Source organism: Neovison vison, chromosome 13, assembly GCF_020171115.1.
Source record: "Neovison vison isolate M4711 chromosome 13, ASM_NN_V1, whole genome shotgun sequence".
NCBI classification, from domain to species: Eukaryota; Metazoa; Chordata; class Mammalia; order Carnivora; family Mustelidae; genus Neogale; species Neogale vison.
Window position 1 is genome coordinate 11,096,609 of NC_058103.1, and position 25,654 is coordinate 11,122,262.

Sequence of the window (25,654 nt, forward strand, 5' to 3'; positions counted from 1 at the left end):
AATACAACATGTATTAAAGGATAATAAAAATGTGCTAATTTGAAGCTTATTACTAAAAATAATTTTGCTGTAAAAAGGAGGGCAGGGTTAAGAAAAAAAAAAAAAGGATCCACTCTGGTGTCAAATATGTTAGGTATAACAGCAGACCTGCTCATTTGGAATATAAAACTGTTTCTCATCCTTGTCTCTCTGGCTTATAAAAAGATTCTCAAAGTAGGAAATAGCCTCAGGATAAAAATCAAATCAAAAGCACGCTGACTGGCTGCACGATCCTTTGTTAAAACTTCAGAAGGATATAAGGCGATGCCTAGTTGAGCCTTTCAGATAGAACAGGGCTTCTAATAATTTTAAGGGCAGACCAAAATGCCCAAAGTATAGAAAGGACTGTCCCCAAAAGAATTACAGATGTAGTTTGGGGGCACTGAACTCCAACAAGATTTATTGAAAACCCAGAGTTTTACAGTAAGTCTTTCTAGCAAAAGGGTCACCAACTTAGACTAAAGGGGACAGACATCATTCAACATGAAAGCAAGTCTGTGGGATACATGCAGGGGACAAGCTAAGAGAGTCCCACAGCTGTAACATGCACCATTCTTCTTGGAAAAGAAAGATGTCTCAGAGAATAGAGCAAAAAATTCAGGAGAACAACAATGAGGAAACTACTCCCAGGAAGTAGAACCAGATCCTCGTCAAGGTACATTCTCCAGCCTTGGAGAACCAATGGAAGAACCATGGACATATTCGTGGCTGGAAGAGCTATCCACCGCAGATAGCGATGTGCTTCCCCTTCTTCCTCAGAACGGAGGCCCACAGCTATTATCCTCTCCCTATCTCACCACTGTGTGTAGGGTGGGGGACGGGGGTTGTTGGGGGGTGGATAACTTGCCTTTTTAGTTCACACATCTCTGGAGCAAGAGAATTTTCACCCAAGGAGTTTCATCAGGGGCCAGACCATATGCAGATCACAAGATGATGGACTGAAGCCATAAATGGATTTAAGACTTTAGGAGGTCTGAGGTGGTGCAAGAATTTTACATGTGGAAGCAATGCCAGTAATTATGTCCAGAGGGTAGATTGTGGTACCATAAATATGATCACAGAATTCTCGTCACTCCTTCTATAAAGGGGAGAAGTCTATTTTCCTCTCCTGGAATCTAGGCTGGCCTGGGGACTTTCTTTGGCCAGTGGAAGGCAGCAGAATGAATGCTATGTGACTCAGAAATTTGTCTCAAAAGGCCTTGCAATTCAGTAAATCTCATTCACTTCAAACACTGCTGCCTAGTGAACAAATCCAGCCTCGTTCCCTGGAGGATGAGACACATAATGGCAAGAGGGGGAGCCAGACACCCCTGTCATCCCAGCCATTCCAGCTGCCCCAGCTGGGGCCCCAGATATGGGAATGAAGTCATCGGGGACCAGTCAATCCCTAGACTTCCAAGCAGCTGACTGCAGGCTCACTGTGACCCTGGAGGAGTTTATCATAAGCACTGCCTAGCTGAGCACAGGCCAAATTGTCAATTCACAGAATTAGCAACAAATATCTGTTGTTAGTAAGCCACAGCATTTTAGGATTAGTATGTGCAACAGCCCTGAAATAGCCCTCTAAAGTCCCCACTCATGACCAAGTCCTAAAATGTTTAAATGACTTGTATATAGTCTCATAGGTAGGTAGGGACAGAGTCGGCCAGAAACCAAGTGTTTCAACCAACTAATCCAAAGTCCTCTCTACGACACCACACTACCTTGCCTTATACGTTCAACTAGAAAAAGAAAGAGGATGGAAAGGGCTTGGGAAAACTTTCATAAAAAGTGGTTAAAGAAATTTTGAAAGTGGAATCTTTAACTAGAGATACCATTCAGCTTACATATAAATAAATATTTCCTATCTATTGTCAGTCTGGGTATGTTTGACACACATGTGTCGGACTATCGGCACTCCACTCCAAAACAAGAAAGATTTTGAGCATACAAGATACATCCTTTACCAAAGTTATGCTGCATGTTCTACATGGTCATTCAGAGGTTTTTGTGATTAGAGTTACACATATGCTTTTGTTTCAGATTACTCATCAAAAACACTGTGCAGAAGATGGGTGAGCAAAAGCAGAAATGAAAACAGAGAGCATTCAGACATAGCAATCTTGCATGCTAAATCATTTCTTTTCCCCCTTCACGAATACAGTGACATGTACGTACTGGGAAACCAGGGGGCAGAAATGAGGCAGATGTCAATGAATGAATTTACATACACACAGCAAATCATGCCCCACCACATAGATGGTTTGCTCTTACCTTCTTCTGACATATAGCAGATATTTCAGCTGTAAGGGGAAGGTACACAACATATCAACAAAGAAAGACAGCCCATTTTAAATAAGGGCAGCCACACAGGGGAGTAAAAACAAACTTAGTGACATAACCTCTAGACTTGGCCCAAATAGCTTCTCTCCTGTCTTATTAATGGTCATCTACCCGTGTTTGATGAGGTCAGGAACACCTGTGTGCTCAAATACTTCACCTATTCTTACGGGTACTTCAACCTCCTTGGACATGACTCAGAATTCAGATCATGTCAAAACCAAAGCAAAGTAACATTCATCTCATCTCCTTGTTAGACAGAACAAAACTGAGAATTGCATGACTTCCTTTTTTTTTAAGATTTTATTGGTTTTATTTATTTGCCAGAGAGAGGAAGAAGGAAAGCTGCAGGTGGAAGGAGAAGCAGGCTTCCCGCTGAGCGAGGAGCCTGATGAGGGACTCGATCCCAGCACCCTGGGATCATGACCTGAGCCGAAGGCAGATGCTTAACCAACTGAGCCTCCAAGGCACCCCTTGGCATGGCTTCTTCAGGACCACAGAGGCTATCAATGATAAAGGGAGATTTCGAGACAACGCCTCTGGATTCCCTGTTTATTGCTCTTCCGTTCTACCATGACACTGACTGGATGTGGTATATTTAGAGCTTCACCATGGAGATGATTTGCTATTTCAAAACTGTAGAAAGAACTTACTAACTTGGATTACTCAGACTTGAACTATTGATTTATATCAGTCCTTAACTAGTGTAAAACCAGCTACATGTCATTTCAGAGCAAGCAATTTTCAAACCCAACTTGCCAGTTGGAATTAGGCTGTCAAAACACGGTCTACTCCGGGACCGACCTTAACAAATGGATACAAACTCTTTGTAGTGGGTATACCAAGTATTTCCATGAAAATTAATGGTTGAGAATACTTGAAAATAATTTTTCCAAATATATGTTAACATTCCCCTGAAATAGTAAGTGTTCAAAAAATGAACTAACGCATTACTTATAGTATAGTCTATGTTATAATTTATTAAAAAGATCAAAGGTAAATGTCCCCCAAACTGTCTGGAAATTATGAATCGGTGGGTGCCAAATCATAGAAACTTACAACTCAGTTTTTAAAATTGGTTTTGTATAATTAATGTTCATTTAATAGTTTGATATCTTTGAATTTATCTTAACCTGAGTGTCACATCTCTAGGTAAATAATTTTAAGTTATTATAAGTTTGCTTCCAGAGATGAATATCATCTGGAAAAGGTGACCAGAATTCACCAACATTTCTGATATTTAAAAATGTAGTTTAGAACCTAACTATGGGCTTCACTTCAGAACACTGTAAGTTCATTAACAGGGTAGTCTAATTTAAGGGGGGAAAATTTACCTTTACCCATAAAAGCCCAGATGTTTTTACAGATATTCTTATGAAATTTTTCAGAATGTGTCTTTGAAGGATCTAGAGGTGACATTACTGATTCATTTTATAGATGTAAAGCACTCACTAAGGTAATTTATTTCTTAAGGGTGACATGACCTACTATTAAAAGTTAGACCATAGGGGGCACCTGGGTAGCTCAGCTGGTTAAGCATCTGCCTTCAGCTTAGGTCATGATCTCAGGGTCCTGGGATCCAGCCCCGCATCAGGCTCCCTGCTCTGTGGGGAGTCTGTTTCTCCTTCTCCCTCTGCCCCTCTTCCCTGCTCATGTGCTCTCTCTCTCTTTCTCTCTCTCTCTCTCAAATAAATAAATAAATGAAATCTTTTTTTAAAAAATGAGGACTACAAAGAAATAGTGTAATTATCATCAAGAAAATCACTTTACTTTTTTTTAAATGTTCACAGAATTTAGTTAACATGAGATTTTTACATTTCTTTTTAAATATGGCGTTTCATAGAAAATCTTTTATTATCTACCTCTGAAGTCCTCCTGTGTGCCTGATGTGTGCTCAGTATGTCCCAAGCTTCTCTCACCTTCCATATTTCCTCTGCTGTCATTAATACTTCCCCTGGTCACTTCAGCCCCCAATTAAGCAGCTGGAATACCTACTTCCAGATGTGTAAAGGAATGCTCTGTCTGGGACCTGCCGACTTATCAGAAATAGCCTTCAGAACTTCAACAAACTATGAGGACTACCCCATCCCATCTTTCATTGAGGTGAGTCACATATACTTTATCCCCACTTTACTGGGGAGACGGAGTCTCTGAACAATTAAATGATTTTCCCTAAAAACGCAGAACTATTAATAGTGGTAGGAGAAAGACTTATTCAGTGTTCTTCCCACTTATGTTCCCTATTCTCTTTCCGACCTGGCACAGCAAACACCATTAGCAATGCCTGTTATATACACAGAAAATCTCCCAAGACATAGTTCAGCAAGGCTTCTGTCATACGGAATCCTCTTAATTTTGGTTGAGATGATACCTCTTCTTTCCAAATGTGTGGGTATGAGCAAGACACGGATACAATGCTTCACTGCAATGACTTTTCATAGTATATAATACCCTGGTTACTGTCTTTATAAAATAATACAGTACAAAAGGAGAGAAACCAACCATGCCATTAGTCATGATTACTTATTATTCATCCTTTCTGAAGTAAACCATACCTTGTGGCAGAAGAACATCAATCAACCATTCACTGTGGTCCCTATAAAGAAAAACAAAATTCATTTTTGAGCTGCTTTGCAATGTTACCCTTCCACGTGAACGTTTATAAGCTGTACACTATTGCTAGAAGGTTTTCAATAGAAAGGAAATGTAATTAAGAACACTATCATAATAAACTTTTTGAATGTCTAATGCATTTTAGCTAAATTATAAATTATAGGCATTTCATCATATTCAGTTATCTTTAAATGATACTTTCCAGATGCTAATTAAGCGAACCAAAGTACAGCATGATTTGTACAATGCTCAGTGTGGTTCTGTGAAACTAACAAGCAGAGAGAATCCGTTTGAATTACACCTCATATTTGAAAGCCATGGTTTTCTTTTATTTTTCTCTGTGGCCTTTTTTAACAGGGTCGCTCAAAATTTGGAGCTGTTTTATTCCATGGAATTGCTTTTTCTTATCCCATGGAGAGAAATATTGCAACTTTTCAAAGCTGAAATCTTTCTAATTAAAGTTTGCTATTTGTCAGATATCTGGCAAAGCAACCTTTCAAAAACAAAAAGGCTAGTGGGAAATGCGAGTGATGTGACCAATTTAAGTACAACTGATTGCTCTTATCTTCTTTTGTTGCCCTATTTCCTCTTCTTGGAGGACCCATATACCTACCCTGCAATCCTCTGGCTGCATTCTTCACAGAGATACAATGGAGGTGGTTTATCCCCCAGAGCTACAGACAGGGAAGGGTCTATACACATCTGAAACACATGAAAAAGCAGAATGAACTCTCTTATCCTGTTTATCACATCCCCCATATCATGAGCACAAAGGTTTTGATTGTGACAGATTTTCAAAAGCAAAGTGGAATAAATAGTTTTAGTAAAACCCACTTAACCTATAGCACAGCTGCTTTTCCTGCCCTGGCTGATGAGTCCACACTGGACATTTAAATGTGCCTACTCTGGTTTTTCATTTCTCCTGTTATCTGCAATTGAGTAACAGATAGTGTCAAAAAATCTACCCTCATTCCACAAAGAGAAAAAATCCTGTTCAATGGTCGCTCGAATTGCCCCTATATACCTCGTACATTCATTCCTGCTTGAAAGTGGTAGTAAACACAGCAATATCTCTTTAGGAAGAGGAAAATATCTTAAAATTTTAAAAATCATAACTGTAACCAAAATTCTGGCAGTAGAAAATTTTGCTTCTTAAAAAAAAAAAAAAAAAAAAAAAAACCTCAATTCAAAAAATGTCATGTGAAATCTAACACTGAGGAACTCACTTTTCTTATTCTGGAATCTAAATTCTAAATCAATCATCCAATGTCACATTTTCAGGTATTTTTTCCTTCCATACATGGCCTGTGGTTCATTTAACACTATGTGCCCTGTTCACTTCTGAATTATTTATGGCTGAGTTTTCATGAGCTGAAGCACAGAGATGAAAAGTGTTCACTTTGCTGTTGGTCATTGGGATATTTCAAATATCTGGATGTTTAAAATCAAGGAAACATGACTAGCTGAATCTTGTATGTTGCATCAGGTTAAATTTCTATACATTACCAAAGTCATTCTGTTTTCTGTTCCTGTCCAGCAAGAAATAATCAATCTACTGCTATAGCTGATTGAGCATTTAATATGCCTAGGACACAGATTTTTCTGGAACTCCACCCTTCCTTTTCTTTAGTTGTTTTTACTGATTAGGGAGGGAAAACAAACCAACTTATAACTCAACCAGCCTATCATTTAAAGTTAAAACCCTGAAAAGTTTCACGTGTCATCCTTCCACAGAGCCCTGTGGATCTTTTCTAGATCATTCCAATTTTAGTATATGTGCTGCTGAAGTGAGCACAATACTGAAGAGTTTCAACCATGGGGGAAACAAGAGCAGGAATTCCTAAATTTCAATTGCTATACCAACAAAACCTGTAAACTATATACTCTCTCATGCTAAAGGCCTAGTATGAAAATTTTCCTTAGATAAATTTCATGCTTCCTTTGATGTGATGAACAACTACTTTTTGGTGTGTTAAATGAGGGACTAGCAAACTTTCTGTAAATGACCAGAGTCAATAGTTCAGGCTTTGTGGATATACACTCTCTGACACAACTACTCAACTCTGCTGTTGTAGAATGAAAGCAGACATAGATACAGAAGCAAATGAGCATAGCTGTGTTCCAATAAAACTTTACTGACAAAACAGTCAGCAGACCAGATTTGGCTGGGGGCCATAGTTAGCTGACTCCTGTGTTAGAGAATTATCTGGGCTCTAATGTATTTCCTAAACTGATCTGCAAACAGAACCAAGTAAAACCGAAAGCAGAGTGTTATATAATGAACTCTAAGTTCCAGCATCTTTTCATTTTGAATTCTGTTGCAGCTCTTGGCTCTTGCCTTAAAAAGTACATTTTTGTAATGTACTGCAACAAAAATAGATAATACTTTTCTATTTGGCAAATCATCACTGCCTAGTGGTAAAGTTCATAAATATGGTGATGGTAGACTTTTTGTGAGGATAAATCCACTTTCCCTGAATTTTTCCCAAGTGCCCGATGTAGACCTGTTCTTCCATTAGTTACTTCACTTTCATTTCTAATGAGTTATTGATACTCCTGTCAGGTAAAGATATTTTTTCATTCGACTCAAAGAGATAAACTCCTACGAGGTTGGAGCTATAATCATTACAGATTAGCTAGGTGACTTCGAATATGGTAAATGAATTAGGTCACATGACCCATCACATTTGCGGACAGTAGGGTCAATTCCATTTACTCTAAACATGTCAGTTTACATCTATATTAATATGTTCATAGCTGACCACTACATTAAAAAATAGTTATTTCCCATTTATAAACACAATTATGCCCAATGTAGAGGCTTAAGAAAATGGAGAAAAGAAAAAAATTTAAATAACTCATTAACCCGCCTTCTCAATGCAACCAGTAATAACATTCTGATGAGCAGGAATATGAGTATAAATATACATATATGTGATATTAAATTAAATTGGCATCATACTATAAAGGATGACTTCCTTTTCATTGAACATTATTCTGTAAGTATCTGGATGTTGTGTACCCTTGGCCTGTATGTCACATGGTCATACCCACCTGGGTTTGGGGAACGCTCGTATTGCAATGAAAAAACAATACTGAGCCAGATCTGTTGTCCTGCAAAAACAGCCCCAGCACAGGAAGCACTAATATTACCTTTACAGGGAAGCAGAGTCAAAATACAAAAGAAAACTCTTTAGGAATGCTGGAGTTCAGAAAATAAAATTTGGAGGGGGCGCTGATAAAAATATTTAAGAACTAGATAGAGGTGGTGGTGGCACAGCACTATGAATGTGCTAAATGTCATTGAGTCGTTCACTTTAAAAAGGTTAAATTGATGTGAATTTCACCTCACCTAAAAATGGAAGAGAAAGTAGGATGGTTTGGCATGTCCTGCAGGACTGGCTACAAGGAATAGCCAGTAAGCAAAGCAAAGGCCAGCCAGAGGGGTGGACTAAGGTGTTTGCCGAGAAGAATGGGAAAAAATCTAATTTGTGATGTCTTTGGGGAGTGGGAAACCAAAAATCATTAGTAATTATGAAGTTAAAGGACTCCGGAGAATGTAGTCTGACATAAGATCAGAGAAAAAAATAAGTGGAAAGACCAGACAAGCACCTCCTTTCTGTTGGTGTCTGAGTGAACCAAAAGAGGGCATTGTAACATAAGCCGGAAGAGGAAAGGACAGGTAAAGAAACTAAAGCAAGAGAGCTGCATGATTCTCACCACTGGAAGAATTAAGCTAAAACCCAGGGATAACATATGAGGGCAACACGTGCTTGTCTCAGAATGTCCTTGCACAGAAGAAAAGTACCTTGGAGTCCCAAACGTCTGTGGAAGTTCAGAGGAGGTGTGCTCACAGCAGAATGGGAGAGACTGAGCCTCCACTGCTGGATTTCCCTCGTCTGCTCTTTCTCAACCTAAGTTCATTCAACTTGACTTTATCAAAAGCAGAGATGAAACATAATAATACAAGAAGGTCCTCTGCTAGTAAAATACATCTGGATGACTATGTTATTATTGGCACTCCTCTGACTTTTCTGATATATGAAACACATTTTGGTCCATTTGTACTTCTTTTTGGTTCCATTTATATTTATATTTCTTATATCTCATGTTACCTCTTCCACTCTGTTTCTATAAAATGATACTATCATGTTTCTATTATTTGGTAATCTTCACAATCTTCCTGTTTCTAGAAGAAGGGAGGCAAACTCTCAGGACACTAGGTTCTAATAGGTATCTGTGAACTCTAATGACTTGATGTTACTCCTACTCTTCTTATTATAAAAAATTAATCCTTGCAAATCCAGACACAGGTCTCTCCAGCCAAGTACTGAAACCAACATATATACCATAAGTAATTTTATTAAAAGGTGTGATTGTTTTTCTTAACATTCGACTTCAAGGATTCAGGGTTATAACAAGACAGGGAAATTTGTGGTGGTAGAACAAGAATAAGGTTTAGAGTCAAGGTACCTGGTGCTGGCTTAGGAAAGAGTCTTGCCTCTCTAAATTCCCGTTCCCTTGGGACACCTGGGTGGCTCAGTGAGTTAAATCTTCCGTCTTTGGCTCAGGTCATGATCCCAGGGTTCTGAGATCAAGCCCCGCATCGGGCTCTCTGCCTGCCTCTCTGCCTACTTGTGATCTCTCTCTGCCAAATAAATAAAAATTTAAAAATCTAAAAAATAAAAATTAAAAAATAAAAAATAAAAAAATAAACCCCTGTTCCCTTACCTCTAACATACTTTTTCCATGTGTTTGCTCCCCAACTACCTCTAAGTCATATCTATGATCTGAGCCAAAATTTAACAATTTTATTCATTTTGGTCATATGACTCTTGAATTTGCAGTTATATACCAAGCTCTCATAATCTGAAATGAGTGAAACAGGGGCAAAGTATATTTCCTTGAGTTTATTAAAAAAGAGAGAAGCCAAGTAGGACTATGTAAGAGTTCCACCAGGATTATTCTAATAATTACTCATTGCTACACACCACTTGACCAAGAACTCATAGCCAAACCCTTCAGTCACCACTATTCATTGCTCTGTCTTCAACCAATCCACCAAAGCACGGTCAGATTGAACACAGAAGTGCTTGAGTTTACCACAGAGCGCAGGCCTCTCTGCTTTATGGAGAAGGATGCAGTCTACTCCATTTCATTCAGCTCCTGATAATCTGACCACTGACAATACAATATGGCACCATATTTATCTGATAAAACAGTACCTTCACAGCTGGCTTGTTAATTGCGTTGTGGCATTCAATGTGCTGGCAGTGGATGGGATTCCAAGCTGTAAAGCAAAGCATAGCTGATGAACACTCCTCATTGAAGTTTTAGAGCCCTAGTAAAAGCATAGCAGATATTACACTAGGTTTCTTCTTCCTAAGCAGAACCATCGTCAGAAGGCTTCCTAAGATAATCATTTTAAATCTAAGGCAAATTTAAAAATTGAACAAAGATATCATAACTCCATTTATTTTTCCATAGAAGAGACAAGCTAGTATAAGGTATAAGGTAGTATAAGTGCCATTATATTACTTCCCAATGATATACTACTATCAGTAAGTTCTCCAAGGTTTACACATATCTATGGTTTCACTTCATTCTGCCAGCAGCCCTGTGGAATAGGTATAGCAGATTATAAATCTCATTTCCTATATTAGTAAGTAGAAGTTACAAAGCTTAAGTAGCCCACTGGGGTCACAGAGTTAATAAATGACAACTTGAGACTAAACCTCTATCTCTTGGTTTTTAACACTGATCTTTCTATTGTAGTACATATTAAGCTGAGCATCCTAGATTTCTGGCACCAGGAAGTATTTCAAACTCATAATAACTGAAATGAATGGTAAGGCAACCTCCACTATCCCATGTTCTACCCCATTCTCACCAAACGTAGAGAATGGAAAATGAATTTCTTGCCCAAATGAAATCTCTCTCTCTCTTTCATATCACAGACTATGACCCACAGACTAACCTCTGCTAATTTGCTAATACCCACTCCTTAACACAGTATCACACAGAATGAAGATAAGACCAAGTGATCTGGGATAGTTCAGAATGAAAGTCACAACAAGTAATTATCTTCATCTAGATTATTTGTAGTTCAAAGCACTTAGCTAACAATACTCCATCATTTAAAAATGCAATAAAGGGGTGCCTGGGTGCCTCAGTCAGTTAAGTGGCTGCCTTTGGCTCAGGTCATGATCCCAGGGTCCTGGGATAAAGCCCCACATTGGGCTCCCTGCTCAATGGTGAGCTTGCTTCTCCTTCTCCCTCTGCCAGCCACTCTGCCTACTTATGCTCTCTATCTCTCTGTCAAATAAATAAATAAATAAATCTTTTTTTTAAAAATCAATAAAAATAAAAATGCGATAAAATTACATGTTTGAAAGTAGGATATTTTTCTAAATTGTCAAATTCTAATCTTATAGGAGTATGATTGGCTTAATATACTAGAATTGGCAGATGAGAGGATATTTTTACTTAGTTATATGTCCAATTATAATTCAAAACTATGTATTATTATTCCAGACCATACAAAGTTTTCTGTCCAGGGGTGTTCCGACTTCAAATCTTCTAGCCTATGGTTAGACAAGATATGTGTCTGATTTGAAATTTAGGAAAATAAGGTCAACAGAGCCATTGACTTGAAAAAATACACAATGGGTCAATTTATTTAAAATAATACAAGAAATACAGAACGAAAACCACTACTCTAAAAAGCACAGTATCATATTGATTATAATTTTAGGGAGAACAAAAGAATAAATAAATCAGGAAAGAATGGATAAATGAAGAAATAATCTGAATACAAACATTCTGTAACTATAAAATGTTTCCTACATGTGGAAAAGTCAAGATGAATATAGATAGCAGCAACAAGTTTTCTTCTGCAATTAGAGAAACCTTGCAAAAAAGACTGCTTTTAACCAGTATATGAGTTGCAAATACATAGGACATGTGTCTCTTCCTCCAGTCCCACACTCATGACAGATGTCACTAATCTGTAAGAGCATCCCTTCCTGCTGAGTCCAGAAGTGGCCTTAAAATCCTTCTCAACACAGAGGTCCACAGAGTTACCGCTAGTAAAACAGAGTTGGCACACAAGATAAAATCTGCTAGCCATTACTGAATCCTTATATTATGAGAATATTTGCAGATCACTTTATATATATTAAGAAGCCTTGGGGCACCTGGGTGGCTCAGTGGATTAAAGCCTCTGCTTTCAGCTCAGGTCATGATCCCAGGGTCCTGGGTTCGAGCCCCGCATCGAGCCTGCTTCCCTCTTCTCTCTCTCTGCCTGCCTCTCTGCCTACTTGTGGTCTCTGTCAAATAAATAAAATCTTTTTTTTTAAAAAAAAAAGCTAGAAAAAAAATATTAAGAAGCCTTGACACTTATAGATAGAAGTAATAGTCAAGATATGTAACAACTGCTATGGCAAAGGCACAAGGAAATAAGAATGTATAACAGCCACAGCACTTGATCAGGGCTCTAAAGACTCCTGCCTTGCCAGAAATTAATGCTTTACAAGTAGATGGTGGGGATATCCAGGAGGTCCTACTCCTCTAATATTTTATTTCATTTTTACAGAGTGTCACTGAGTTAAGAATAGATTGTAGGATACCTCACTTAGTTTACCAAAGCCACACTAAGCTTTAAACTTACCAGAATAGGGATTATTAGTTTTTCTTGGGCATCAAAAATCACTTGTCAAGATTTCAAATATATGATGCCTGAAACTCATGTTAAATCTGCTGAATCAAGAGCCTTAAAGGTAGAGGACAGGTATTTTTTTAATTGGTAAAACCACTACAATTGATTCTGATATAGGATCAATCTACATATCTTACTGTATGATAAATTCAGTCATGATAGATCTCCCTTCCTTTGAAAATAAAAATAAAAAATATATAATCTAAAAACATGGCAGATAAGAAATCTGCTTCTAACTACAACAGAGTAACTGGTATTAGTCTGGCCCTCCCATCATAAACAATTATAAAATGCAAAAATATATACAAAACAACTGTTTTCAGAAATTGGACAATAGGTAGTGCAGAACAATGATCCTTGAGGGAAGAGAAACAATAAAGTCAGTCCTACAATCACTCCCGTTTTCTTCCTAGAAGCAATTTCTGGACCTTGGGTATGGAAGGAGAAAGATAAGCACAGTTGGGTGGTTTCATTGAATTGAGGGGACAAAACCTGGAATATAAAGAAGCAAGGTGACTTATATTTGCTACATAGTACAGCAAAGAAGAGGGAGTTATGCTAAGAAAGAGCTCCAGAAATCTGAATAAGAATCTTTTTAGGTCTTCAGCTTTATAATAAGCAGAACATGTGTAAGACTACTTAGAGGACAACTATGCAGAATCTGTAAGCAGAATAATTCCTACATTTCATCCGAGAGATATTCAAGTTCCAGCCAACCAGAGTGAAGGGAACTGAGTGAAAACCTGGAACATTCAATAGAGACTCTAGGAGGTTATACCTTAGCAGTATGGTTAAACTAACATTAGGGAAAAAGTTGTTCCAGTCTCCCCCTAACAAAGCATAAGGACAAGCCCTAAAAAGGTCAAGCTGATCCACCAGTAACTTGAGAGCCAAAGCAAACCTCAAAACACTATAATGGAAGAAAACAAAATCCAGATACTAAACAACATAATACTCATAAAGTCCAACATCCAATAAAAATTATTCAATATTTGAAAAAGAAAGAAAATGTTACCCATAATCAGGGGGGAAAAAACTGATCAATAGACCCAGAAATTATAGAAGATGAGGTAGTTAGCAAACAAGAACATAAAAACAGCTATTATAAACACAGTCAAAGGAAAATATGAACACAATGAGAATAGAGATGAAAAATACATAAAAGAACCAAATAGATTTTCTAAAATTAAAAATGTAATATAGAACATGGAAAATCCACTGAATGGGCTTAATGGTAGATTAGGCAATGCACAGGGAAAGATCAGTGAATTAGAAGACATAGCAGCAGAAACTACTGAAACTGAAGAACTGGAAGAAAAATAAACAGAGCTTCAGTGAGCTGTGGGAAAATATTAGGCAGCATAAAGCACATCTGGCTAAAAGTCCAAAGGAGTAAAAGGGGGGAGGAGGGAGATATTTGAAAAAGCAATGAAAAATCTTTTAAATTTGATAAAAATTATAAGCCCACAGATCCAAGAAGCTCAATGAATCTTGGGCAAAATAAAAGCAAAGAAAATCATACCAAAACTCATTATAATCAAACTCATGAAAAACCATGATAATGAGAAAATCTTAATAGCAACCAGGAAAAAAACAAAAAACAGACACATTACTTACAGGGGAACAAAGATAAGAATGATCGCTGATTTCTCGTCAGAAACAATGCAACCCAGAAGACAATGGAACGACATCTTTATTAGGCTGAAAGAAAAAAACTGTCAACCTAGAATTCTATAGCCAGTGAAAATATCCTTCAAAACTGAATATAAAATAAAGACTAATTGAAGACAAACACAAGATAAGAGAATTCATTGCCAGCTGAGCTCCACAACAAGAAACGTTAAAGAAAGCCTGAAGGAAAGTGATACCAGATGGAAGCTAGGACCTACACTAGTCATAGTGTTCTGCACATGGCAAATATGGTGAACAAAGGACTTTCTACCCATATTTGTGTAATGTTAAAAAATGATTTACTCTTTAAAACAATAACAGCCATGTATTGTGAAACTAAAAATATATATGGAAGTAAATATTTGATAACAAGAACAAAAATGATGGGAGGGAGGAAATGAAAGTGCCCAGGCTTCTTATATTACATATAAACTAGTATAATATTATTTGAAGGTAGACTGTGAAGTTAAAAATACATACTGTAAACCCTAGAGCAATTCTTCTTAAAAATGGTATAGCTGATAATTCAATGCAGAGATAAAATGAAATACTAAAAACAATTAACCAAAAAGAACCAAAAAGAAGACAATATTTTTTTTAAAAAGGGAGCAAAGAATAGATGGGACAAATAGAAAACAAGTGTAAGATGACAGACTTCAGCCCAACCATATGTAATTACATTAAATGTAAATGACTTAAACAATAATTACATGGCATGTAAATGATAAAAGGTAGAGATTGTCAAAAAGGATTTAATTTTTTTCAAAAAAAAACATTACCCAATTATATTCTGCCTGTGAGAAACACACTTGGAAATATAAAGATAGATAAGTTAAAAGTGAACAGAGGTGGAACTGGCTGACTCAGTCAGAAGGGCATGCAACTCCTGATCTCAGGATTGGGAACTTGAGCTCTACATTGAGTGTAGAGATTACTCAAATAAATAAATATTTTTAAAAGAGTAAACAGGGGAAAAAAATACACCACACTTATATAATGCTACTTACAAGAAAGCAGGAGTGTCTATATAAATATGAAAGAAGTAGACTCTAGAACAAATAATATTACTAGTAATAAAGAAGAATATTTCATGATGAGTCAATTCATCAAAATGACATAATAATCATAAATATGTGTGCATCTAATGATAGAGTTCCAAATTAAATGAAACAAACTGACAGAACTGAAAGAGAAATAAGTCTGTAATTAATGCTGTAAATATCAACAATCCTCTCTCAATCTTGAGACAATATTCTGGTCCATAAAATAAGGCTGAAAAATTTAGATGGAATGAAATCATAAAGTAAATTTCCTGACCACAATGAAATTAAACTAAAAATGGACAAAAAGATATCTGAAGAATCACAAAATATTTGTGCACTTAAAAAAACACACTTCTAAACAACCTATAAATCAAAAGAAAAATCGAAAGAAATATTAGAAAATACACTGCATTGAAATTCAATGAAATCACAGCATATCAAATTTGTTGAATGAAACTAAAACAATGCTTAAAGATAAATTTATGGCTTTAAAGTCTTGGATTAGATCATATAAGATGTCTAAAATAAAAAATTTATGCTCTATCTTATTAAGAAAAAGAACAAGTTAAACTCAATGTTAACAGAAGGAATAATAAAGATAGAGGCAAAATCAATGAAATTGGGAATAAGAAACAAATAGAGAAAATCATAAAACCAGGCATTGATTCTTTGGAAAGTTCAATAAAATTTATAAGCCACCTAGCTAGCCTGATGAAAAAAAAAATAGAGGAAAAAACCAAATTATCAGTATCATGAGTGAAAGCTTGGTCAGCACCACAGATCCTACAGATATGTCGATAAATTTGGTCAGTTGGACAAAACATATAAATTGTTTATTCCTCAAAAAACAGATAACAAAATTACAAACATGATTGAATAAAAAGTAGAAAACTTAAATGCCCCATAACATTAAATTGAATCGCTAATGTGAAACCTTCCTACAGAGAAAACCTCAAGTCCAGATGGTATCACCAGTGAATTCTATTAACTGTTTAAGGAATAAATAATACAAATCCTACCAAAATGCTTTAAGAAAATAGAACAGGAGGAAACTCTTCCCAACCCATTTTATGAGGTCAGCATTACTCTGTAAACAAAACAGATGACAATTATAATAAAAGAAAACTAGATCAATGCCTCTCATAAATGTAGGGGCAAGAAAACTTAAAAAACTGGCAAATTGAGTGTGGCAACATAATATAGCTGACAATATGGACCTTACCCCAATTAATATAAGGTTGGAGTCACAACACAAAGCTATCAATGTAATTTACCGTATAAACAGAATAAAGAAGTCATGTGATCATCTCACTAGAAGAAAATGTATTTAACTAAAATTGACATTCACTGATGATAAAAACTCTCAGTAAACTAAGAATAAAGAAGAACTTCCTCACTTTGATACAAAGCATCTGTGGAAAGCCTACAACAAACATCAGATTTAATGCCAAAAGTCTGAATACAAGCCTCCTAGGAACTGGGGGAGAAAGCAAAGCTATTCACTTGCAGCACTTTTATTCAATACTGAACTGGAAATATGAGACAGAACAAAGAGAAAAAGAAAGAGAGAAAGGAAGGAGGATAGCTGGGAAAGAAGTAAAGAAGGGAGAGAGGGAGGGAGGGGTGAAAGGAAGCAAGCAGGCAAATCAGAAAGACAAATTAGGAAGGAAGAAGAAAAAATTTTGATTATATTTATCTGCAAGAGAGGATAATCATGTACCCAGAAAATCTTAAGAAACTTACAAATAAGCTAAAAAACCAAGAGAGTTTAGCAAGGTCACTGGATATAAAGAAAAATACAAAAATCAATTACATTTTTATGTAATTATTTATTATGCAATAAACAAGTAGAATATTTAAATACTATTTACAATAGCATCCAAATCCATAAGGTATTCAGGAATAAGACCTATACACTGAAAACTAGAAAACACTGCTGAGAAAAATTTAAAAAGGCCTAAATAAATGGTTAGATATGCCATGTTCATGAATCAGAAGACTCAATATTGAGTCTTTTCGCAAGATGTCAAATTATCTCTATTTCTCCTTTGAAGTAGCTATACTGGACTTTCCCATGATATGTACTGATAAACTTCCTTTTGTTAACTAAATTTTAAATGTTTTGTCATTTTGGGGGCACCTGGGTGGCTCAGTGGGTTAAGCCTTTGCCTTCGGCTCAGGTCATGGTCTCAGGTCCCCCTGTTCAGCAGGGAGCCTGCTTCTCCTTCTCCTCCTGCCTGCCTCTCTGTCTACTTGTGATCTCTCTCTCTCTCTCTCTCTCTGTCAAATAAATAAATAAAACCTTTAAAAAAATAAACAAATAAATAAATAAATGATACAACCCTTTAAAAAAAATAAATGTATTGTCATTTTCAACACAAAGGAATCCTAACTGGCACACGTTCAGAAGAGAAAAAAAATTCAGAATTCTTCTTGCCAAAGTAATTTTGATGATTTGAAGTTTATATGCAATAATGATGTTTTAGTCTCTCAGGGCTGCTATAACAACCTACCACAGACTGTATAGCTTCCCACATTTATTACATTTATAGGGTTTATTACCGGTATACACTGATTAAGATAAAAACTACTACTGAAGGCATTTCCACCTTCATAGTTTCTCTCTAATTTGAATTCTCTGGTGTTTAATGAGATACATTTTTCTACTAAATGGTGTAATTCTACTACTGGTGGAATTGGCGTTCATGTATCTTTCACCTGTATGAGATCTCACTTTTCTAGTAAAGGATGATTGATCAGTAAAGACTTTCCCACACTCATTACATCCAAGGGTTTCTCTCCAGGATCAACGATGAATGTCCTAGTGTCAATCAAATATGACTTCTAACTAAACATGTTCCCACATTCATAGGTTTTCCTACCTGTATGAATTTTGTCATGCTTCATTTGAAATTAATTATAACTGAATGATTTTTCATCTCCATCATGTTCATAAAGGCTCTTTCTTCTAAATTAAGTAAATCTAAGTTATCTTTTAAACTTCTTCCACCTAAGACATGTTCACGGAGTTTTTGTCTTGATGGGACAAATGATGTTTACAAATGAGATAAAATGAAATATGTTTGCAAAATCTTCATATCCATATAGCCTTTCTGCTATATGTAGGTATTTTATCATAGATGCAATTTATTTGATTCAAAAGTCCCTCTTTATATTCTTGGTGTATTTCTATTTGATTACCAGTTCCCCAGTCATCTCCTAGACAACCTGGAGGAGGTGTTCCTTCTGCCACCCTCCATAGCTATTCTCCTGGCTCCAATTTGAAGATCATATCTGATATGAAAACAGGGCATCCTACTGAGGTGAAGTTCCTACTTTTTTCTAGCATCATATCCCTGAAGATAGTTCTCTAAGCAGAATCAAGCTGCTGCTACTCTTCCAGAGTTAAAAGTCCATGGCTATATCCTGAAAGGTCACAGATCCAGCACAGAGAGCTTAAGTAACTTGATGAGGTCATGCTGGATTCAGGATGGAATCCATGCAGCCTCGCTCAAGTCTTTGCACACATGTGGAATGAAAATAGCAATCAGGCCACACAACAATCTAGTTAATACTGCAGGGGTGGCCAGTGGTCCAGCTAGGACAGTGCCACCATGGGGCATAGTCCAGACCACTTGGCCACTAATGGGACCAGAAAAATTGATTTTAAAAGAAAAAAATGAAGGAGTAGCCAAATAGATACTTCAAAGGAAAGACTATCAAGCTGACACCCGAGAAAAACTATCCAGTCTATGAATCAAAAGGTTTTAGGAAGGTATTATAGCATCTGCAACTTGATGTGAGAACACATGGCCTCTATAAAAACAGGAGTAGAAAGTCAAAGAAATTCATGGTGAGATGGGAAGCTAACAGAATGAGATAAAAATGAATTTGGACAAGAGATATGATAAGTATAATTAAACTAAAAATAAAAGAGCAAAATTAGAAACCCAGATTCAAAGCAATAAATACAGCTGATTTGGGGGAAAATTCATGTAAGTTATACAGTAAACCAAACTGAGAAGCCAAAAATAAAGAAGATAAAAATACAGAAAATAGTGGTTAGAATAGATTCACAACATAGAAAATGAAAATCTGACCTATAAATTATGGGTATTCCTGAGAAAGATACCAAAACAAGAAAGAATTGAAGAAAGCAATAATTTAAAATTTCATTAATGGGAAGTTTCCTTTAAAAGATTGAAAAAGGGGCTGAATTTCCAGATTGAAAGCACTCTTAACGTTATAGGCAAAAGTCAATAAAAAGATGCTCATATAAAAAATATTTAAGAAAGGGACACCTGGGTGGCATAGTCAGGTTGAGCCTCCAATGCCTGGCTTCAGCTCAAGTTGTAATCTCAGTGTCATGAGATCAGGCCGAGTTGGGCTCCTTCCTCAATATGGAGTCTTCTTGATTCTCTCTCCCACTCCCTCTACCCATTCCACTCATTCTCTCTCTCGCTCTCTTTCGCTCAAATAAAGAAATAAATCCTTTAAAATGTATATATTTAAGAAAAGTTTTTTTAATAAGTAAATCCCTAAGAACTAAGAGCAACCAAAATGATTTCTATAACAGACAAATCACACTGGTTTAAGATCTGTCTTCTATAATTCTAAATGCCAGAAAACAATGAAACAATATTTACACATTTTTTCACAGTGAAGCAGTTTCCCTCCATGTGTGAAGAAATAGATATTCTTATATATGCTGAACTAAATATATAAATATAACTTACATTCCACTCTTGACAATATTACAGAAAAAGAGTTTAGGTTCCATTTCCTCACAAATGACAAATTAATATAAGCTGATTGTCCTATTGAGAACAATTAGAAAACTGGACAAGATTAAAAGCAAAACAAACCAACCAAAAACAAAACAACACAAAACACCAGAGAACATTATGGGAGAACTATTGGGCCATGCTTCAAAAGAAAAGAAAGCATCATCAAAAGGTGAAAATGGCATTTAAGGCCATGTTTCCTCCTTTGCCTATTTCTTTATCTGCCAATTCCACATGATGAGCAGATTTCAACAAACTCTTTGAAGTAGGGGAACAAAAATTGAAATTTGGGGACAATCAAGGAATGGGAGACCTAAAAATATCCCTAGATATTATAGGCAGACATCCCAAAATGCCATACTATAAAGGGAAACAGAGTTAGACCAACCCTCAAAGGGACTGAAGACCAGCTTCAAATCATCTCAAGAATGTATGATACGTCTTTTTTTTGAGCTGCATTAAGGTGACCTGGATTGTCAATGTCCATAGCCTCAAAATTTCCAGAGGCAAAAGCAAACCCTATCTGGTGAAATATAACATTCTAAACCTCAGATGAGCTCTATAGTTTTTCTATCTATTGTCTTTAACAAAATTTAAAAATACATAAAAATGTAAGACAAGTAAACAAAAGAAGTGATAATAAAATCAGAATTTCCAGAGATTCATAATATTGAATTATCAGAAACAAACTTTAAAATAACTATGCTTAATATGTTCTATAAAGTAAAAGACAAGTTAGAAAATAATCATCAAGGAACTGGTATTTCTCCTTTAAATCACCAAATGGAAATTCTAGAACATAAAAATATAATTAACAAAACTAAGAATACAACTGGGAAGCTAAAGAACTAGTGAACAGGAAGATAAGTTGGAAAAAAAGGTTCAGCATGAAGCACAGAAAGATGAAATTAGGGAAGAGAATACAAAAATTATTCATAGGAGACATGGAAGAAAGGTCTACCATATGTGTCATTGGAATTTCAGAAAGAGGGATAAGGAAAACAAAACCAAACAAACACCATATACATATATATAATTAAACTTTTTTAAATATATTGGCACAAACAGCAGAACAGAGAATTCATAAACATGAAGATAGGTTAATATAAACCCAACTAAAACACAGATAAACTTCTTTTTTTTTTAACATGGGGAGTACCTGAGACCTCTGAAACAATAACAAATATTTTTTTTTAAATCTCAAGAGAAGAGGAGAAAAAGAAAGGGGAAGAGTAAATACCTAGAAAAAATAACACCCAACATTGTTCCAACACTGATGACGAACATGAAACCAAAAGTTCAAGAAGCTTGACAAACCTCAAGCAGAATGAATATAAACATCACTACACATAAGCAGATCATAATGAAACTAAACTACGACTACTAAATACCAAAAATAAGGAGAAAATCTTTAAAAGAGTCAAAGAAAAAACATCCTGTTACATTTAGGAATAAAATCATAAGAATGATGTAAAATTTCTGTCTTATAATTTGTTTCATTATCAGAAACAATGGCATGATATCCTTGAAGTATTAAAAAATTCACTGATTCACAATGAATTACAGTAGAAATCAAAACAAAAAATTACGGGAATCCAAATATTTGGAAATTAAACAACATTCTCAAAAATAACACAGGTAAAAGATTATCTAGCACTAAAAATTGTTTTAATACTTTTAAATGAATGAGAATGAAAACACAACAAATCAAAATTTGTGTGATACAGCTAATGTAGAGCTTAGAAGGGAACTGGTAACCTTAAACGGATAATTACCACCAGCGATTTTCACAGAACTAGAACAAACAATCCTAAGATTTGTATGGAGCCAGAAAAGACCCCAAAGAGCCAAGCAATTCTGAAAAAGAAAAGCAAAGTTGGAGGTATCATGAGTCCAGACTTCAAGCTATATTACAAAGTTGTAGTCATCAAGACAGTATAGTACTGGCACAAAAACAGAAACATAGATCAATGGAACAGAATAGAAAACTCAAAAATGGACCCACAGCTATATGGTCAACTAATCTTTGACAAAGCAGGAAAGAATATCAAATGGAAAAAAGACAGTCTCTTCAACAAACGGTGTTGGGAAAACTGGACAGCAACATGAAGAAGAATGAAACTGTACCACTTTCTTTCACCAACACCAACACCAATCAGGAATATTACTCAGCCATCAAAAGGAATGAAATCTTGCCACTTGCAATGACATGGATGGAGCTAGAGTATATTATGGTAAGTGCCATAAGTCAAAGAGAAAAACAAATACCATATGATTTTACTCATATATGGAATTTAAGAAACAAAACAGATAAACATATGGGAAGGAAAAAAAGAGAGAGGGAAACAAACCATGAGACTCTTAATGATAGAGAACAAACTGAGGGTTGATAGAGGGAAATGGGTGGGGGATGGGCTAAATGGATAATGGGGATTAAGGAGGGCACTTTTTATGATGAGCCCTGGGTGTTATATGTAAGTGATGTATCACTAAATTCTACTCCTGAAACCAATATTGCACTATATGCTAACTAACTAGAATTTAAATAAAAATCTGAAGGAAAAAAATGGGTAATTAGAAAAAGTTTTAGTGTTGAAAGTCAACAATCTAAGCCTTCAATTCAAGAACATAGGGGGAAAATGAGTGAAAATTAAACTCAAGAAAAGAAAAGGAAGAAAATAGTAAAGATACGGGCAGAAAACAATGAAATACATAAATCGTTTTCTTATCTGTTGTTGATTTAGTTGATCCAAGTATTTGAAAAAGTTTAACATCTATTTGCGATAAAGCCTTTAGTCAATTGGAAATGAAACCAAAACTTCCTCAAACTGACAGTAAAGGATAGCTTCAAAACCCTAAAGCTAAAAACCACTTAAAGGTGAATATTCTCTCAAGTTAGGAACAAAACAATGGTAGCTATCTTACACCACTTCTATTCAGCATTATTCTGAAAGTACTAGGCAATGAGACAAAAAAGTAAACAAACAATAAGTGGTATAAAAATTGGAAAGAAAGTAGCAAATTTGTCTTTATCTACAGATGACACCATTGTTCATATAGAAAATCCAAGGAACCAATCAACTATTAAAACTAACTGAATTTAGCAAAATCATGGAATAAAAATAAATATGCAAAGGCAAAGGAAACAAAAGCGAAAATAAACTTTTGGGACTTCATCAAAATCAAAAGCTTCTGCACAGCAAAGGAAACAGTCAAAAAAACAAAGAGGCAACCTACGGAATGGGAGAAGATATTTGCAAATGACAGTACAGACAAAAGGTTGATATCCAGGATCTATAATGAACTCCTCAAACTCAACACACACGAAACAGACAAACACATCAAAAAATGGGCAGAAGATATGAACAGACACTTCTCCAATCAAGACATACAAATGGCTATCAGACACATGAAAAAATGTTCATCATCATTAGCCCTCAGGGAGATTCAAATTAAAACCACATTGAGATATCACCTTACACCAGTTAGAATGGCCAAAATTAACAAAACAGGAAACAACATGTGTTGGAGAGGATGTGGAGAAAGGGGAACCCTCTTACACTGTTGGTGGGAATGCAAGTTGGTGCAGCCTCTTTGGAGAACAGTGTGGAGATTCCTCAAGAAATTAAAAATAGAGCTTCCCTATGACCCTGCAATTGCACTCCTGGGTATTTACCCCAAGACACAGATGTCGTGAAAAGAAGGGCCATCTGTACCCCAATGTTTATAGCAGCAATGGCCACAGTCGCCAAACTATGGAAAGAACCAAGATGCCTTTCAACGGATGAATGGATAAGGAAGATGTGGTCCATATACACTATGGAGTATTATGCCTCCATCAGAAAGGATGAATACCCCACTTTTGTAGCAACATGGACGGGACTGGAAGAGATTATGCTGAGTGAAATAAGTCAAGCAGAGAGAGTCAATTATCATATGGTTTCACTTATTTGTGGAGCATAACAAATAGCATGGAGGACAAGGGGCGTTAGAGAGGAGTAGGGAATTGGGGTAAATTGGAAGGGGAGGTGAACCATGAGAGACTATGGACTCTGAAAAACAATCTGAGAGGTTTGAAGTGGTGGGGGGGTGGGAGGTTGGGGTACCAGGTGGTGGGTACTATAGAGGGCACAGCTTGCATGGAGCACTGGGTGTGGTGAAAAAATAATGAATGTTTTTCTGAAAATAAATAAATTGAAAAAAAAATAAATATGCAAAAGCCAACTAAATATCTGCATACGCTCAATAAACAATTGGAAATTGAATTTTTAGATAATGCCATTTACAACAACATCAAAATAATCGAATATCTAGGAACTAATTTAGCAAAAGAAATACAAAAATTCTATACCCAAAATGACAGAGCACTGTTGAGAGAAATTTTAAAAGACCTATATAATGAAGAGATATATCATGTTCATGGATTAGAAAACAATATTTTGATGATGTTAGTCATTTCCAAATAGAATTATAGATTTTACATGATCCAGATCAAATCCCAGCAGAATTATTTTTGTAGAAATAAAGCCTGATACTAAAGTTTATATAGAAATGCATTAAACCTAAAATAGGGAAAGAAAAACGGTCAGAACTTGCACTATCTGATTTTAAGACTATAAAGCCAAATTATTTAAGACAGTTTGTATACTGGTATTCAGATCAATGAAACAAAATACAGTCCACAAATACGCTCACATATGTATGACCAAGAGGTCAATACAAGTCAGAGGATAAACTTTTCAACAAAGGGTGCTGGAACAAACAAATAAATGAGCCATACCTATCACATACAAAAATTTAACTAAACACTTTAATGTGTGAGCTAAACTATAAAGCTTCTAAAAGAAAACAAGGAAGACTATCTTCATGATCTTAGAGAAGGCAAAAATTTCTTAGGACATAAAAGGCGCTAACCATAAATGAAAGAATAATAAATTTTAGTTTATTAAAATTAAAAACTCATGCTCATCAAAAGACTGTTAGGAAAGTAAAATAACAATCCTATATTGAAAGAAAATATTTGTAATATATAAATCTAACAAATGACTCCTACCAGACTACATAAAAAGCAACTGTAAAACAACAATCAAGAAGTTTAAAATTGAGCTACCCTATGACCCTGCAATTGCATTACTGGGTATTTACCCCAAAGATACAGATGTAGTGAAAAGAAGGGCCACATGCACCCCCAATTTCATAGCAGCAATGTCCACAATATCCAACATGTGAAAGGAGCTGAGATATCCTTCAATAGCTAAAAGGATAAAGAAGATGTTGTTCATATATGCAATGGAATATTACTCAGCTGTCAGAAAGAATGAATACTACAATTTGTATCAACATGGATGGAACTGGAGGGCATTATGCTAAGTGAAATAAGTCAATCAGAAAAAGACAACTGTCATCTGGTTTCACTCACATGTGGAAAATAAGAAATAGCACAGAGGGGAAGGGAGGGAAAACTGAAT

At 35.8% G+C, this 25,654-nt stretch overlaps 1 protein-coding gene and 1 non-coding gene across 9 annotated transcripts in view; both read right to left on the minus strand.

Moving 5' to 3' along the window:
* Positions 1-25,654, minus strand: part of UNC79 (unc-79 homolog, NALCN channel complex subunit) — a 240,734-nt gene that overhangs the window by 138,507 nt on the left and 76,573 nt on the right. For all 8 annotated transcript variants that reach the window (XM_044230469.1, XM_044230471.1, XM_044230474.1 and 5 more), the window contains exons 8-11: positions 10,197-10,261; positions 5,585-5,673; positions 4,914-4,954; positions 2,293-2,321 (exon numbers count right to left, since the gene is read on the minus strand). In XM_044230469.1, the coding sequence (XP_044086404.1) occupies positions 2,293-2,321; positions 4,914-4,954; positions 5,585-5,673; positions 10,197-10,261 (224 nt within the window). The remainder of the gene's footprint in view (positions 1-2,292; positions 2,322-4,913; positions 4,955-5,584; positions 5,674-10,196; positions 10,262-25,654) is intronic.
* Positions 6,660-6,766, minus strand: LOC122894932. Its single transcript, XR_006381922.1, has one exon. It is a non-coding gene; the product is annotated as a U6 spliceosomal RNA (small nuclear RNA).